At 52.9% G+C, this 14,571-nt stretch overlaps 2 protein-coding genes across 7 annotated transcripts in view; one reads left to right on the top strand and one right to left on the bottom strand.

Moving 5' to 3' along the window:
• The window catches only part of arfip1 (ADP-ribosylation factor interacting protein 1 (arfaptin 1)), a 29,694-nt gene that overhangs the window by 4,110 nt on the left and 11,013 nt on the right, over positions 1-14,571 (top strand). For 2 of the 6 annotated variants that reach the window (XM_053230994.1, XM_053230996.1), the window contains exon 3: positions 10,639-10,943. The exons of 2 other annotated variants lie outside the window; for them this stretch is intronic. In XM_053230994.1, coding sequence (XP_053086969.1) covers positions 10,641-10,943 — 303 coding nt within the window. In that variant the 5' untranslated portion in view covers positions 10,639-10,640. Of the gene's footprint in view, positions 1-9,554; positions 9,880-10,638; positions 10,944-12,751; positions 12,850-14,571 lie in introns of those variants that run through there. 2 more of the 6 variants (XM_053230995.1, XM_053230998.1) reach the window with 2 other exon arrangements.
• On the bottom strand, positions 1,682-10,446 carry LOC128317658 (uncharacterized). The gene is made up of 5 exons (XM_053230992.1): positions 10,339-10,446; positions 6,443-6,757; positions 3,968-4,111; positions 2,799-2,946; positions 1,682-1,839 (listed from the first exon to the last, which is right to left on the bottom strand). Exons 1-5 carry the CDS (start codon positions 10,444-10,446, stop codon positions 1,682-1,684), a joined length of 873 nt encoding a protein of 290 aa, XP_053086967.1.

Here is a 14,571-nt window from a genome sequence, read left to right on the forward strand (position 1 = left end):
ATCTCACTAACACCGACACCTCACTAACATCTCACTAACACCGACACCTCACTAACATCTCACTAACACCGACACCTCACTAACATCTCACTAACACCGACACCTCACTAACACCGACATCTCACTATCATCTCACTAACACCGACACCTCACTAACACCGACACCTCACTAACACCGACACCTCACTAACACCGACACCTCACTAACACCGACACCTCACTAACACCGACACCTCACTATCATCTCACTAACACCGACACCTCACTATCATCTCACTAACACCGACACCTCACTATCATCTCACTAACACCGACATCTCACTATCATCTCACTAACACCAACATCTCACTAACACCAACACCTCACTAACACCAACACCTCACTATCATCTCACTAACACCAACATCTCACTAACACCAACACCTCACTATCATCTCACTAACACCAACACCTCTCTAACACCAACATCTCACTATCATCTCACTAACACCAACACCTCTCTAACACCAACACCTCACTATCATCTCACTAACACCAACACCTCACTATCATCTCACTAACACCAACACCTCACTATCATCTCACTAACACCAACACCTCACTATCATCTCACTAACACCAACACCTCACTATCACCTCTCTAACACCAACACCTCACTATCATCTCACTAACACCAACATCTCACTAACACCAACACCTCACTATCATCTCACTAACACCAACACCTCACTATCATCTCACTAACACCAACACCTCTCTAACACCAACACCTCTCTAACACCAACACCCCATTATCATCTCACTAACACCAACACCTCACTATCATCTCACTAACACCAACACCTCTCTAACACCAACACCTCTCTAACACCAACACCCCATTATCATCTCACTAACACCAACACCTCACTATCACCTCTCTAACACCAACACCTCACTATCATCTCACTAACACCAACATCTCACTAACACCAACACCTCACTATCATCTCACTAACACCAACACCTCACTATCATCTCACTAACACCAACACCTCACTATCATCTCACTAACACCAACACCTCTCTAACACCAACACCTCTCTAACACCAACACCTCTCTAACACCAACACCTCTCTAACACCAACACCTCATTATCATCTCACTAACACCAACACCTCACTATCACCTCACTAACACCAACACCTCACTAACACCAACACCTCACTAACACCAACACCTCACTAACACCAACACCTCACTAACACCAACACCTCACTGTCATCTCACTAACACCAACACCTCACTGTCATCTCACTAACACCAACACCTCACTGTCATCTCACTAACACCAACACCTCACTATCATCTCACTAACACCAACACCTCACTATCACCTCACTAACACCAACACCTCACTAACACCAACACCTCACTAACACCAACACCTCTCTAACACCAACACCTCACTATCACCTCACTAACACCAACACCTCACTAACACCAACACCTCACTAACACCAACACCTCACTGTCATCTCACTAACACCAACACCTCACTGTCATCTCACTAACACCAACACCTCACTGTCATCTCACTAACACCAACACCTCACTATCATCTCACTAACACCAACACCTCACTATCACCTCACTAACACCAACACCTCTCTAACACCAACACCTCACTATCATCTCTCTAACACCTGACTGTGGCGCGGGGCTGTCGAGTGCGGGGCTGTCGAGTGCGGGGCTGTGGCGCGGGGCTGTAGAGTAGGACACTGGAGCTGGGCTGTGGAGTGGGACTGTGGAGTGGGACTGTGGCGCGGGACTGTGGAGTGGGACTGTGGCGCGGGGCTGTAGAGTGGGACTGTGGCGCGGGGCTGTAGAGTGGGACTGTGGCGCGGGGCTGTAGAGTGGGACACTGGCGCGGGGCTGTAGAGAGTGGGACTGTGGCGCGGGGCTGTAGAGTGTGGGGCTGTGGCGCGGGGCTGTAGAGTGGGACTGTGGCGCGGGGCTGTAGAGTGGGGCTGTGGCGCGGGGCTGTAGAGTGTGGGGCTGTGGCGCGGGGCTGTGGCGCGGGGCTGTAGAGAGTGGGGCTGTGGCGCGGGGCTGTAGAGAGTGGGGCTGTGGCGCGGGGCTGTAGAGTGTGGGGCTGTGGCGCGGGGCTGTGGCGCGGGGCTGTAGAGAGTGGGGCTGTGGCGCGGGGCTGTAGAGAGTGGGGCTGTGGCGCGGGGCTGTAGAGTGTGGGGCTGTGGCGCGGGGCTGTAGAGTGTGGGGCTGTGGCGCGGGGCTGTAGAGAGTGGGGCTGTGGCGCGGGGCTGTAGAGTGTGGGGCTGTGGCGCGGGGCTGTAGAGTGTGGGGCTGTGGCGCGGGGCTGTGGCGCGGGGCTGTAGAGAGTGGGGCTGTGGCGCGGGGCTGTAGAGAGTGGGGCTGTGGCGCGGGGCTGTAGAGTAGGACTGTGGCGCGGGGCTGTAGAGAGTGGGGCTGTGGCGCGGGGCTGTAGAGAGTGGGGCTGTGGCGCGGGGCTGTAGAGTAGGACTGTGGCGCGGGGCTGTAGAGTGTGGGGCTGTGGCGCGGGGCTGTAGAGAGTGGGGCTGTGGCGCGGGGCTGTAGAGTGTGGGGCTGTGGCGAGGGGCTGTATAGTGTGGGGCTGTGGCGCGGGGCTGTAGAGAGTGGGGCTGTGGCGCGGGGCTGTAGAGTGTGGGGCTGTGGCGCGGGGCTGTAGAGTGTGGGGCTGTGGCGCGGGGCTGTAGGGTGGGGCTGTGGCGCGGGGCTGTAGGGTGGGGCTGTGGCGAGGGGCTGTAGGGTGGGACTGTGGCGAGGGGCTGTAGGGTGGGGCTGTGGCGAGGGGCTGTAGGGTGGGGCTGTAGAGAGTGGGACTGTGGCGCGGGGCTGTGGCGCGGGGCTGTAGAGTGTGGGGCTGTGGCGAGGGGCTGTAGAGTGTGGGGCTGTGGCGCGGGGCTGTAGAGAGTGGGGCTGTGGCGCGGGGCTGTAGAGTGTGGGGCTGTGGCGAGGGGCTGTAGAGTGTGGGGCTGTGGCGCGGGGCTGTGGCGCGGGGCTGTAGAGAGTGGGGCTGTGGCGCGGGGCTGTAGAGAGTGGGGCTGTGGCGCGGGGCTGTAGAGTAGGACTGTGGCGCGGGGCTGTAGAGAGTGGGGCTGTGGCGCGGGGCTGTAGAGAGTGGGGCTGTGGCGCGGGGCTGTAGGGTGGGGCTGTGGCGAGGGGCTGTAGGGTGGGGCTGTGGCGAGGGGCTGTAGGGTGGGGCTGTAGAGAGTGGGACTGTGGCGCGGGGCTGTGGCGCGGGGCTGTAGAGTGTGGGGCTGTGGCGCGGGGCTGTAGAGTGTGGGGCTGTGGCGCGGGGCTGTAGGGTGGGGCTGTAGAGTAGGACACTGGCGCGGGGCTGTAGGTTGGGACTGTGGCGCGGGGCTGTAGGGTGGGACTGTGGCGCGGGGCTGTAGAGAGTGGGGCTGTGGCGCGGGGCTGTAGAGAGTGGGGCTGTGGCGCGGGGCTGTAGGGTGGGACTGTGGCGCGGGGCTGTAGAGAGTGGGGCTGTGGCGCGGGGCTGTAGAGTGTGGGGCTGTGGCGCGGGGCTGTAGAGTGTGGGGCTGTGGCGCGGGGCTGTAGGGTGGGACTGTGGCGCGGGGCTGTAGGGTGGGACTGTGGCGCGGGGCTGTAGGGTGGGACTGTGGCGAGGGGCTGTAGGGTGGGGCTGTGGCGAGGGGCTGTAGGGTGGGACACTGGCGCGGGGCTGTAGGGTGGGACACTGGCGCGGGGCTGTAGGGTGGGACTGTGGCGCGGGGCTGTAGGGTGGGACTGTGGCGCGGGGCTGTAGGGTGGGACTGTGGAGCGGGGCTGTAGAGTAGGACACTGGCGCGGGGCTGTAGGTTGGGACTGTGGAGCGGGGCTGTAGGGTGGGACTGTGGCGCGGGGCTGTAGAGAGTGGGGCTGTGGCGCGGGGCTGTGGCGCGGGGCTGTAGGGTGGGACTGTGGCGCGGGGCTGTAGGGTGGGGCTGTGGCGAGGGGCTGTAGGGTGGGACACTGGCGCGGGGCTGTAGGGTGGGACTGTGGCGCGGGGCTGTAGAGAGTGGGACTGTGGCGCGGGGCTGTCGAGTGGGACACTGGCGCGGGGCTGTAGAATAGGGCTGTAGAATAGGGCTGTAGAATAGGGCTGTAGAGCGCGGGGCTGTAGAATAGGGCTGTAGAATAGGGCTGTAGAATAGGGCTGTAGAGCGCGGGGCTGTAGAGCGCGGGGCTGTAGAATAGGGTGTAGAATAGGGCTGTAGAATAGGGCTGTAGAATAGGGCTGTAGAATAGGGCTGTAGAGCGCGGGGCTGTAGAGCGCGGGGCTGTAGAATAGGGTGTAGAATAGGGCTGTAGAATAGGGTGTAGAATAGGGCTGTAGAATAGGGTGTAGAATAGGGCTGTAGAGCGCGGGGCTGTAGAATAGGGTGTAGAATAGGGTGTAGAATAGGGCTGTAGAATAGGGCTGTAGAATAGGGCTGTAGAATAGGGTGTAGAGCGCGGGGCTGTAGAATAGGGTGTAGAATAGGGCTGTAGAGCGCGGGGCTGTAGAATAGGGCTGTAGAATAGGGCTGTAGAATGGGGCTGTAGAGCAGGGCTGTAGAATAGGGCTGTAGAATAGGGCTGTAGAATAGGGTGTAGAGCGCGGGGCTGTAGAATGTGGGGCTGTAGAATGTGGGGCTGTAGAGCGCGGGGCTGTAGAATAGGGCTGTAGAATAGGGCTGTAGAGCGCGGGGCTGTAGAATAGGGCTGTAGAATAGGGCTGTAGAGCGCGGGGCTGTAGAATAGGGCTGTAGAATAGGGCTGTAGAATAGGCTGTAGAGCGCGGGGCTGTAGAATAGGGCTGTAGAATAGGCTGTAGAGCGCGGGGCTGTAGAATAGGGCTGTAGAATAGGCTGTAGAGCGCGGGGCTGTAGAATAGGGCTGTAGAATAGGCTGTAGAGCGCGGGGCTGTAGAATAGGGCTGTAGAGCGCGGGGCTGTAGAATAGGGCTGTAGAGCGTGGGGCTGTAGAATAGGGTGTAGAATAGGGCTGTAGAGCGCGGGGCTGTAGAGCGCGGGGCTGTAGAGCGCGGGGCTGTAGAATAGGGTGTAGAGCGCGGGGCTGTAGAATAGGGTGTAGAGCGCAGGGCTGTAGAGCGCGGGGCTGTAGAATGTGTGGCTGTAGAGCGCGGGGCTGTAGAATAGGGTGTAGAGCGCGGGGCTGTAGAATAGGGTGTAGAATAGGGCTCTAGAATAGGGTGTAGAGCGCGGGGCTGTAGAATAGGGCTGTAGAATAGGGTGTAGAATAGGGCTGTAGAATAGGGCTGTAGAATAGGGTGTAGAATAGGGCTGTAGAATAGGGCTGTAGAATAGGGCTGTAGAGCAGGGCTGTAGAGCGCGGGGCTGTAGAGTGTGGGGCTGTGGCGCGGGGCTGTGGCGCGGGGCTGTAGAGTGTGGGGCTGTGGCGCGGGGCTGTAGAGAGTGGGGCTGTGGCGCGGGGCTGTAGAGAGTGGGGCTGTGGCGCGGGGCTGTAGAGTAGGACTGTGGCGCGGGGCTGTAGAGAGTGGGGCTGTGGCGCGGGGCTGTAGAGAGTGGGGCTGTGGCGCGGGGCTGTAGAGTAGGACTGTGGCGCGGGGCTGTAGAGTGTGGGGCTGTGGCGCGGGGCTGTAGAGAGTGGGGCTGTGGCGCGGGGCTGTAGAGTGTGGGGCTGTGGCGAGGGGCTGTATAGTGTGGGGCTGTGGCGCGGGGCTGTAGAGAGTGGGGCTGTGGCGCGGGGCTGTAGAGTGTGGGGCTGTGGCGCGGGGCTGTAGGGTGGGGCTGTGGCGAGGGGCTGTAGGGTGGGACTGTGGCGAGGGGCTGTAGGGTGGGGCTGTGGCGAGGGGCTGTAGGGTGGGGCTGTAGAGAGTGGGACTGTGGCGCGGGGCTGTGGCGCGGGGCTGTAGAGTGTGGGGCTGTGGCGCGGGGCTGTAGAGTGTGGGGCTGTGGCGCGGGGCTGTAGGGTGGGGCTGTAGGGTGGGGCTGTAGAGTAGGACACTGGCGCGGGGCTGTAGGTTGGGACTGTGGCGCGGGGCTGTAGGGTGGGACTGTGGCGCGGGGCTGTAGAGAGTGGGGCTGTGGCGCGGGGCTGTAGAGAGTGGGGCTGTGGCGCGGGGCTGTAGGGTGGGACTGTGGCGCGGGGCTGTAGAGAGTGGGGCTGTGGCGCGGGGCTGTAGAGTGTGGGGCTGTGGCGCGGGGCTGTAGAGTGTGGGGCTGTGGCGCGGGGCTGTAGGGTGGGACTGTGGCGCGGGGCTGTAGGGTGGGGCTGTGGAGCGGGGCTGTAGGGTGGGACTGTGGCGAGGGGCTGTAGGGTGGGGCTGTGGCGAGGGGCTGTAGGGTGGGACACTGGCGCGGGGCTGTAGGGTGGGACACTGGCGCGGGGCTGTAGGGTGGGACTGTGGCGCGGGGCTGTAGGGTGGGACTGTGGCGCGGGGCTGTAGGGTGGGACTGTGGAGCGGGGCTGTAGAGTAGGACACTGGCGCGGGGCTGTAGGTTGGGACTGTGGAGCGGGGCTGTAGGGTGGGACTGTGGCGCGGGGCTGTAGAGAGTGGGGCTGTGGCGTGGGGCTGTGGCGCGGGGCTGTAGGGTGGGACTGTGGCGCGGGGCTGTAGGGTGGGGCTGTGGCGAGGGGCTGTAGGGTGGGACACTGGCGCGGGGCTGTAGGGTGGGACTGTGGCGCGGGGCTGTAGAGAGTGGGACTGTGGCGCGGGGCTGTCGAGTGGGACACTGGCGCGGGGCTGTAGAATAGGGCTGTAGAATAGGGCTGTAGAATAGGGCTGTAGAATAGGGCTGTAGAGCGCGGGGCTGTAGAATAGGGCTGTAGAATAGGGCTGTAGAATAGGGCTGTAGAGCGCGGGGCTGTAGAGCGCGGGGCTGTAGAATAGGGTGTAGAATAGGGCTGTAGAATAGGGCTGTAGAATAGGGCTGTAGAATAGGGCTGTAGAGCGCGGGGCTGTAGAGCGCGGGGCTGTAGAATAGGGTGTAGAATAGGGCTGTAGAATAGGGTGTAGAATAGGGCTGTAGAATAGGGTGTAGAATAGGGCTGTAGAGCGCGGGGCTGTAGAATAGGGTGTAGAATAGGGTGTAGAATAGGGCTGTAGAATAGGGCTGTAGAATAGGGCTGTAGAATAGGGTGTAGAGCGCGGGGCTGTAGAATAGGGTGTAGAATAGGGCTGTAGAGCGCGGGGCTGTAGAATAGGGCTGTAGAATAGGGCTGTAGAATGGGGCTGTAGAGCAGGGCTGTAGAATAGGGCTGTAGAATAGGGCTGTAGAATAGGGCTGTAGAATAGGGTGTAGAGCGCGGGGCTGTAGAATGTGGGGCTGTAGAATGTGGGGCTGTAGAGCGCGGGGCTGTAGAATAGGGCTGTAGAATAGGGCTGTAGAGCGCGGGGCTGTAGAATAGGGCTGTAGAATAGGGCTGTAGAGCGCGGGGCTGTAGAATAGGGCTGTAGAATAGGGCTGTAGAATAGGCTGTAGAGCGCGGGGCTGTAGAATAGGGCTGTAGAATAGGCTGTAGAGCGCGGGGCTGTAGAATAGGGCTGTAGAATAGGCTGTAGAGCGCGGGGCTGTAGAATAGGGCTGTAGAATAGGCTGTAGAGCGCGGGGCTGTAGAATAGGGCTGTAGAGCGCGGGGCTGTAGAATAGGGCTGTAGAGCGTGGGGCTGTAGAATAGGGTGTAGAATAGGGCTGTAGAGCGCGGGGCTGTAGAGCGCGGGGCTGTAGAATAGGGTGTAGAGCGCGGGGCTGTAGAATAGGGTGTAGAGCGCAGGGCTGTAGAGCGCGGGGCTGTAGAATGTGTGGCTGTAGAGCGCGGGGCTGTAGAATAGGGTGTAGAGCGCGGGGCTGTAGAATAGGGTGTAGAATAGGGCTCTAGAATAGGGTGTAGAGCGCGGGGCTGTAGAATAGGGTGTAGAATAGGGCTGTAGAATAGGGCTGTAGAATAGGGTGTAGAATAGGGCTGTAGAATAGGGCTGTAGAATAGGGCTGTAGAGCAGGGCTGTAGAGCGCGGGGCTGTAGAATAGGGCTGTAGAATAGGGCTCTAGAATAGGGCTGTAGAGCGTGGGGCTGTAGAATAGGGCTGTAGAATAGGGCTGTAGAATAGGGCTGTAGAGCGCGGGGCTGTAGAATAGGGCTGTAGAATAGGGCTGTAGAATAGGGCTGTAGAGCGCGGGGCTGTAGAATAGGGCTGTAGAATAGGGTGTAGAGCACGGGGCTGTAGAATAGGGCTGTAGAATAGGGCTGTAGAGCGTGGGGCTGTAGAATAGGGCTGTAGAATAGGGCTGTAGAGCGCGGGGCTGTAGAATAGGGCTGTAGAGCGCGGGGCTGTAGAATAGGGTGTAGAATAGAGCTGTAGAGCGCGGGGCTGTAGAGCGCGGAGCTGTAGAGCGCGGGGCTGTAGAGCGCGGGGCTGTAGAGCGCGGGGCTGTAGAATAGGGCTGTAGAGCGCGGGGCTGTAGAGCGCGGGGCTGTAGAATAGGGCTGTAGAGCGCGGGGCTGTAGAATAGGGCTGTAGAATAGGGCTGTAGAGCGCGGGGCTGTAGAATAGGGCTGTAGAATAGGGCTGTAGAGCGCGGGGCTGTAGAATAGGGTGTAGAATAGGGCTGTAGAGCGCGGGGCTGTAGAATAGGGTGTAGAATAGGGCTGTAGAGCGCGGGGCTGTAGAATAGGGTGTAGAATAGGGCTGTAGAGCGCGGGGCTGTAGAATAGGGTGTAGAGCGCGGGGCTGTAGAGCGCGGGGCTGTAGAATAGGGCTGTAGAATGTGTGGCTGTAGAGCGCGGGGCTGTAGAATAGGGCTGTAGAATGTGTGGCTGTAGAGCGCGGGGCTGTAGAATAGGGCTGTAGAATAAGGCTGTAGAATAGGGCTCTAGAATAGGGTGTAGAGCGCGGGGCTGTAGAATAAGGCTGTAGAATAGGGTGTAGAGCGCAGGGCTGTAGAATAGAGCTGTAGAATAGGGCTGTAGAATAGGGCTGTAGAATAGGGCTGTAGAATAGGGCTGTAGAGCGCGGGGCTGTAGAATAGGGCTGTAGAATAGGGCTGTAGAGCGCGGGGCTGTAGAATAGGGTGTAGAGCGCGGGGCTGTAGAGCGCGGGGCTGTAGAATAGGGCTGTAGAGCGCGGGGCTGTAGAATAGGGCTGTAGAATGTGTGGCTGTAGAGCGCGGGGCTGTAGAATAGGGCTGTAGAATAAGGCTGTAGAATAGGGCTCTAGAATAGGGTGTAGAGCGCGGGGCTGTAGAATAGGGCTGTAGAATAGGGCTGTAGAGCGCGGGGCTGTAGAATAGGGCTCTAGAATAGGGTGTAGAGCGCGGGGCTGTAGAATAGGGCTGTAGAATGTGGGGCTGTAGAATAGGGTGTAGAGCGCGGGGCTGTAGAATGTGGGGCTGTAGAATAGAGCTGTAGAATGTGGGGCTGTAGAATAGGGCTGTAGAATGTGGGGCTGTAGAATAGGGTGTAGAGCGCGGGGCTGTAGAATAGGGCTGTAGAGCGCGGGGCTGTAGAATGTGGGGCTGTAGAGCGTGGGGCTGTAGAATAGGGCTGTAGCATGAAAGGATAATTTAATAAAGTGGGATTAATGAATGTTTTTTCTCTCAGTGTTTAACTGTGGCAGGTTCAGGTACCTGCTGTACAGGTGTGAAGTTCCTTCTGTGCTGAATTATGACTATAATATTCCTTTCTTCCTTTTTTTAAACCCAGAACACAGAAGTATATTGTTTATGTGAAAGCAGATGTTACAGAGTGTTCAGTAACTGATCATGCGGGCCGACACTCGTCACAGCGTACACACTTCCTGCAAAGACCTGGGAACGCGTGGAAAGTTGTTTTCGGAACAGCGTGGATATTCTAAAAAAAGACACTAAGGTTCACTAATGAACACTGCAATTCCTTTTCCCTTGCTACAGTTCTTGATCTTTAACTAATTATTAAGAAAACTGTATATAAAAAGTCTCAAATGTTTAAAAATGTGGAGGAAGTCTGAAAAGGTCAGGATTTTTTATAAAGACAGTGCAGGAGGTTGTGCCGAGTGCTTGAGGTTCTCTGGTAGCACAGATTTTCCTGGACGTGTTGCTCCTTCAGATTCCGTTTCTGTGATTTAACCTGCCAGCAGAGCGAGTGGTCAGTAATGCAGTGTTTGGATAATTATGGTGCTCATGTGGAGAGCTAAAACAGACGTATCTGTTTCTCTTTGCTGAGAAACGTTGCCTTATGTTTTATAGAGCAGTAAATGGACCTGCACAGCTTTTTGTGTGTAAAATAGTATGTTTATTTCTGGTTTTTGACAGTAAACTGAGGTGTTGATTCTGTGCCTTAGCAGAAAACTTTCTCCTGTTTGCAGAAGCTTGGGTCCAGCGGGTTTAATACACAGTAGAAGAACTTTATGTGAATCCGTGTTGAGCACTGCCTCAGGGTTGGGTGGTGCGATAACATTCTTTTCTTGTCTCGCTTCCACTGGACAAAGAACTTTGTGATCTGAATAGATTTATTCAGTTGTCCTATAACTTGAGGCTGTAGTGGCACAATCCCTCTTATAAAGCCATAAAAGAAGAAGAGCATTAGCAAAGATCAGCAGTAAAACAGTGAGAATGACAACCTCTGCACTCTGTCTGCGTTTGCTTGCAGGAATGTCTGAGGCTAGTCTCGAGTCACAGAGGAACCTATCAGACTCTCAGGAAGAGGTTCCGAGTGATATGGACAAGTCTGTGAGCCAATCAGAGAGCTTCACTGATGACACGCACATGACTGAGATCCACATTAATGACAGTAGCAGTACTAAAAACCTCAGCCATGAGCGTAATGGTGAGGATGATGAAGGCCATCAGGATGCAGTAATGCAGAACTGCAGCAGTAATGACAGAGTTCATACAGTCACTGAGGAGAACTCTGATCCCAGATCAGCTAATCCTGAAACTTCACAGAATTTAAAGGTGATACTCTCGACTGCCACAGTGTCTGCTCTTTTCTGCTCTAAGCTGCTATGATTTCAGACATTTTCAATTATCAATCACTGCTGAAGTTTTTTGTACTGTTATAAAAGCTATAGATCAGAGGAGATGCTCGCATCACTGTGTCCTTAATCATTAATCAGTCAGAATGTTAATCATGTGAAACTATAGCATAACAGCACTTCTCTAATTAAAGCCCCAGTGAATCTCTGAACTATCAGTTCATCACTATCTCACACACACTCTCCAAAAGAATCCACTTTATTTATATACTATTTAATTCCAAACAATTGCAATTCATTTTTCAAAAATCTAAAATAATTTTAATGAAATCATGCAGCGCTACTAAAGCTCGTCGATTGGTTTTCTGCCATATTTCTTCGCTTTGGTGTGGGAACTGCTGTGGTGGTGTGTTCAGCGGGTGTTCAGCGGGTGTTTAGTGGGTGTTCAGCGGGTGTTCAGCGGGTGTTTAGCGGGTGTTTGATGTGTTAGAATTCAGTTACTTTGACTCTGGTTGCTCTCAGCTCATTGTGTGTAGATGTGTTCTTGTTTACCAAAATGAACTCAACACAGAGAAATTAATCACTGCCGGAAGAGAATTACTTTTTTACAAAAACACACCTTTCTTCATTTAACATCCTTTTCACCAGCTTTGAGCTGCAGGTCATCTGAAGCACAAGAAATCAATTGCTCTATGTCTTCATTAAAAGGAAAGAAAAACTGTTAACGATGTTTAAATGACTTATCCGGTAATATATTTGGATGAATTTGACTAATGTGTCACAGCATGAGCACTGACAGAAAAACAGTAGTTACACATTAAAGGAAAATAAAAAGTATGTGAGAAACATGTACAACATTATGTCCAAAAATTATTTGAAAAGGCAAAGAAGCTGAAATTTATTTTTTTTAACGTTTTTAAAATTTCTAATCAGCTCTTAAGTACAGCGAAAGTTAACTGCCGTTTAGTGTTTTATCAGGAGATTCTCTCAGAGAAGTGAATATAAATCACTGCTGCAGGTTTCTAGTGTGTTCATGTATGTGCATGCGTGTGTTCGTGTATGTGCATGCGTGCGTGTTCGTGTATGTGTGCGCGTGCGTGTTCGTGTATGTGTGCGCGTGCATGTGTGTATATGCGCGGGCACGTGTGTGTGTGTGTGTGTGTGTGTGTGTGTAAATTTTGACAGCAGTCTGAAAATGCTGACAAACACGCAGCATTCAGTTTGTGCAGTTTTTGAAACTTTGAAAGAAAAGGAGAAGCCAGAGACGTAGAACCTGCTCGCCGTTTCGTTGGTGCTGCTTCCATCAGCCGGGCAGTTTTGTTATTCCCCCCTTCACTGATAACAGTGACTGCTGTTGGATTCAAAATTGTGAAAGAAGCCAATTAATGAGCAACCACACCACACCGATGATGGTAAAGTCACACACTTTCACTGACCAGGCATCTGATCTAAAGGATATAACAGATCATGACACACTCACACTACACAGAAACGCTCACATCAGAAACTTGTCACGCTGCAAATTATATGACTTAACAACAATTCAGAAATTCTCAGTGACATTAAAATCGTTTGAAAGTCTTAGTGTAATCCTGCTGTTTGTTTGTATTTCTGCGCTGAACTAGCTAACTAGTTTCCTCTTTTACTTTACGTTGCCTACATGACTTTTAGCCTTGTCTGGGCCAAAACACAGGACTCTGCACTGGAGCTTTTACCTGCTCGTTGAACTCGCTAATGAATGTATGATTTGTCCATTTCTGTGCATAATGTTTCTCTGTGTGACATCAGGAACCAACGATAACAAACAGAAGTGAAAGAGGCAGATATTATACCGAAGGAGGAAAAAGATTCAGGACTGATTGGAAACTTGCTGAACGGGAAACTGGGTATTTATTTGTTTGTTAGTTTTGAGAGGACGTTTGTGAATGATGGATGATAATCAGCCAATTTATCCTTGTTGTGAAGGTGTTGAGCTAGTGAACTGTTAATGACTAACAGGAAGTGTTGTTGAGTTTATCTGTATCCTCTACGTGCATGATCTGTGTGTTTAAGTACTCTGGTGTGGGTTTTAGCTAACATGCTAACATTATCTGGTGTGTGCCAAACCTTTTTGACTACATTATATTTTTGTCTAGCTAGAGCTAGCGGGTTAGCTGCGTCTAACAGCTGCAGAGATGCACAGAGCCTCAGGGAAGTTCCTACATTCAGACCGCAGTGAGATTACAAGAGAATCCTTTTCTCTTCATTAAAGCTATCTAATGTGTAGTGACTACTTCACTCTGTAGGTTACTTGCTGTTTGATACTGTTGAATAAGCGCGGTCACATTACAGATCATTTCTGTTGCCCGGCTCTACCTGATCTTACCGAATTACATTACTCTCTCTAACACCTGTGTCACTGTCACTGCAGCAATAAGAAGAAGAAGAAGAAGAAGAATGAATGAATAATGTCAATACGGGTAACGCGGGCTAAATAAACGTTTATATTATATTGGTGCAGAGCAATGCGACTTCTGTTTGTCCTGACTGATGAAATAAAACGGGGTTTTTGTTGAATGCTGTGTATTGTGTAAGTGTGGATTAATTTTTTGTCATACTCCAAGAAAATCGTCCCGTAAAACTAGTGCCGCTAGTACAGAGAGATGATGAAGGCGACAAAGGCCTTGTGTGTTTCTGCTCGGTCGATCACATCACTGCTGTGTCTTAGCAACTGAACTCCAGCGTATCCCACACTGTATCATCTGTCCGCAGCAGATCACGTAGTTTTTATATTTTATATAAAAATTACCCACCGACCTTGTGACGCTCTACAGTAACACCAAGATTTGTGTTTACACAGCTTTATTATTTTAAATATTATGGGTTAGTCCACATCCGTGCTGCTCTGATGTTCTCTTTGCCTTTCAGAGGCATTACAGACATTCACTGGCCATGAAGGCATCAGGTGGCTTTAAAATATTTACATCATGTGTTACTGGACACTGCGTGCTGCTTTCACTTGAGCCGGAGATTAAAGTCTTTGAGTCTTTTTCACAAAGCTGGGTGTCAGAAGTGTGTTTGAGAGGCTTATATGTAGATGTTGTGATGTGAGATGATGATGAGTGTACACCCCAGTAATTGTGGTCAGTTTTGGAGCAAATCACTGTAGATTTGCTTCTAATGAGGATGATGGGAAGCAGCAGCAGCAGCAGTAAAGGTTTTTTCCTATTTGCTATGGGAAACTTCAGGAGTATTTTTTTAAAACATACTTCCTCTTAATCTGTTTAAAAAAAAAAGGCTGCTTTGTTTTTAAAATCTTATAGAATACTTTTAGGGATGGTTTACTCATTCTGGTGCATTAGTGATGTAATATTTCAGCTTTTCACACCTTTAATTTCACACACGAGCAACAGTGTCTAGTCCTGAAGGAGTATTTTATTGCCTCTCTACTTTTTTTTCCCAGTTTTAATCTTGGTGATTTTAGACTGTAGAAACCAGTCATTAACAGGGCTAGTGTTTGATCCACCCCAACGTGCCCTGCCATGGGGTTATAATGAGCCATTTGTAAAAGCATGTCCCTGCGGCTTTTTGGTACCAACAACTGGATTATTGTCCCGGCTCACTTGCTA

Source organism: Pangasianodon hypophthalmus, chromosome 28, assembly GCF_027358585.1.
Source record: "Pangasianodon hypophthalmus isolate fPanHyp1 chromosome 28, fPanHyp1.pri, whole genome shotgun sequence".
Lineage (NCBI taxonomy): Eukaryota > Metazoa > Chordata > Actinopteri > Siluriformes > Pangasiidae > Pangasianodon > Pangasianodon hypophthalmus.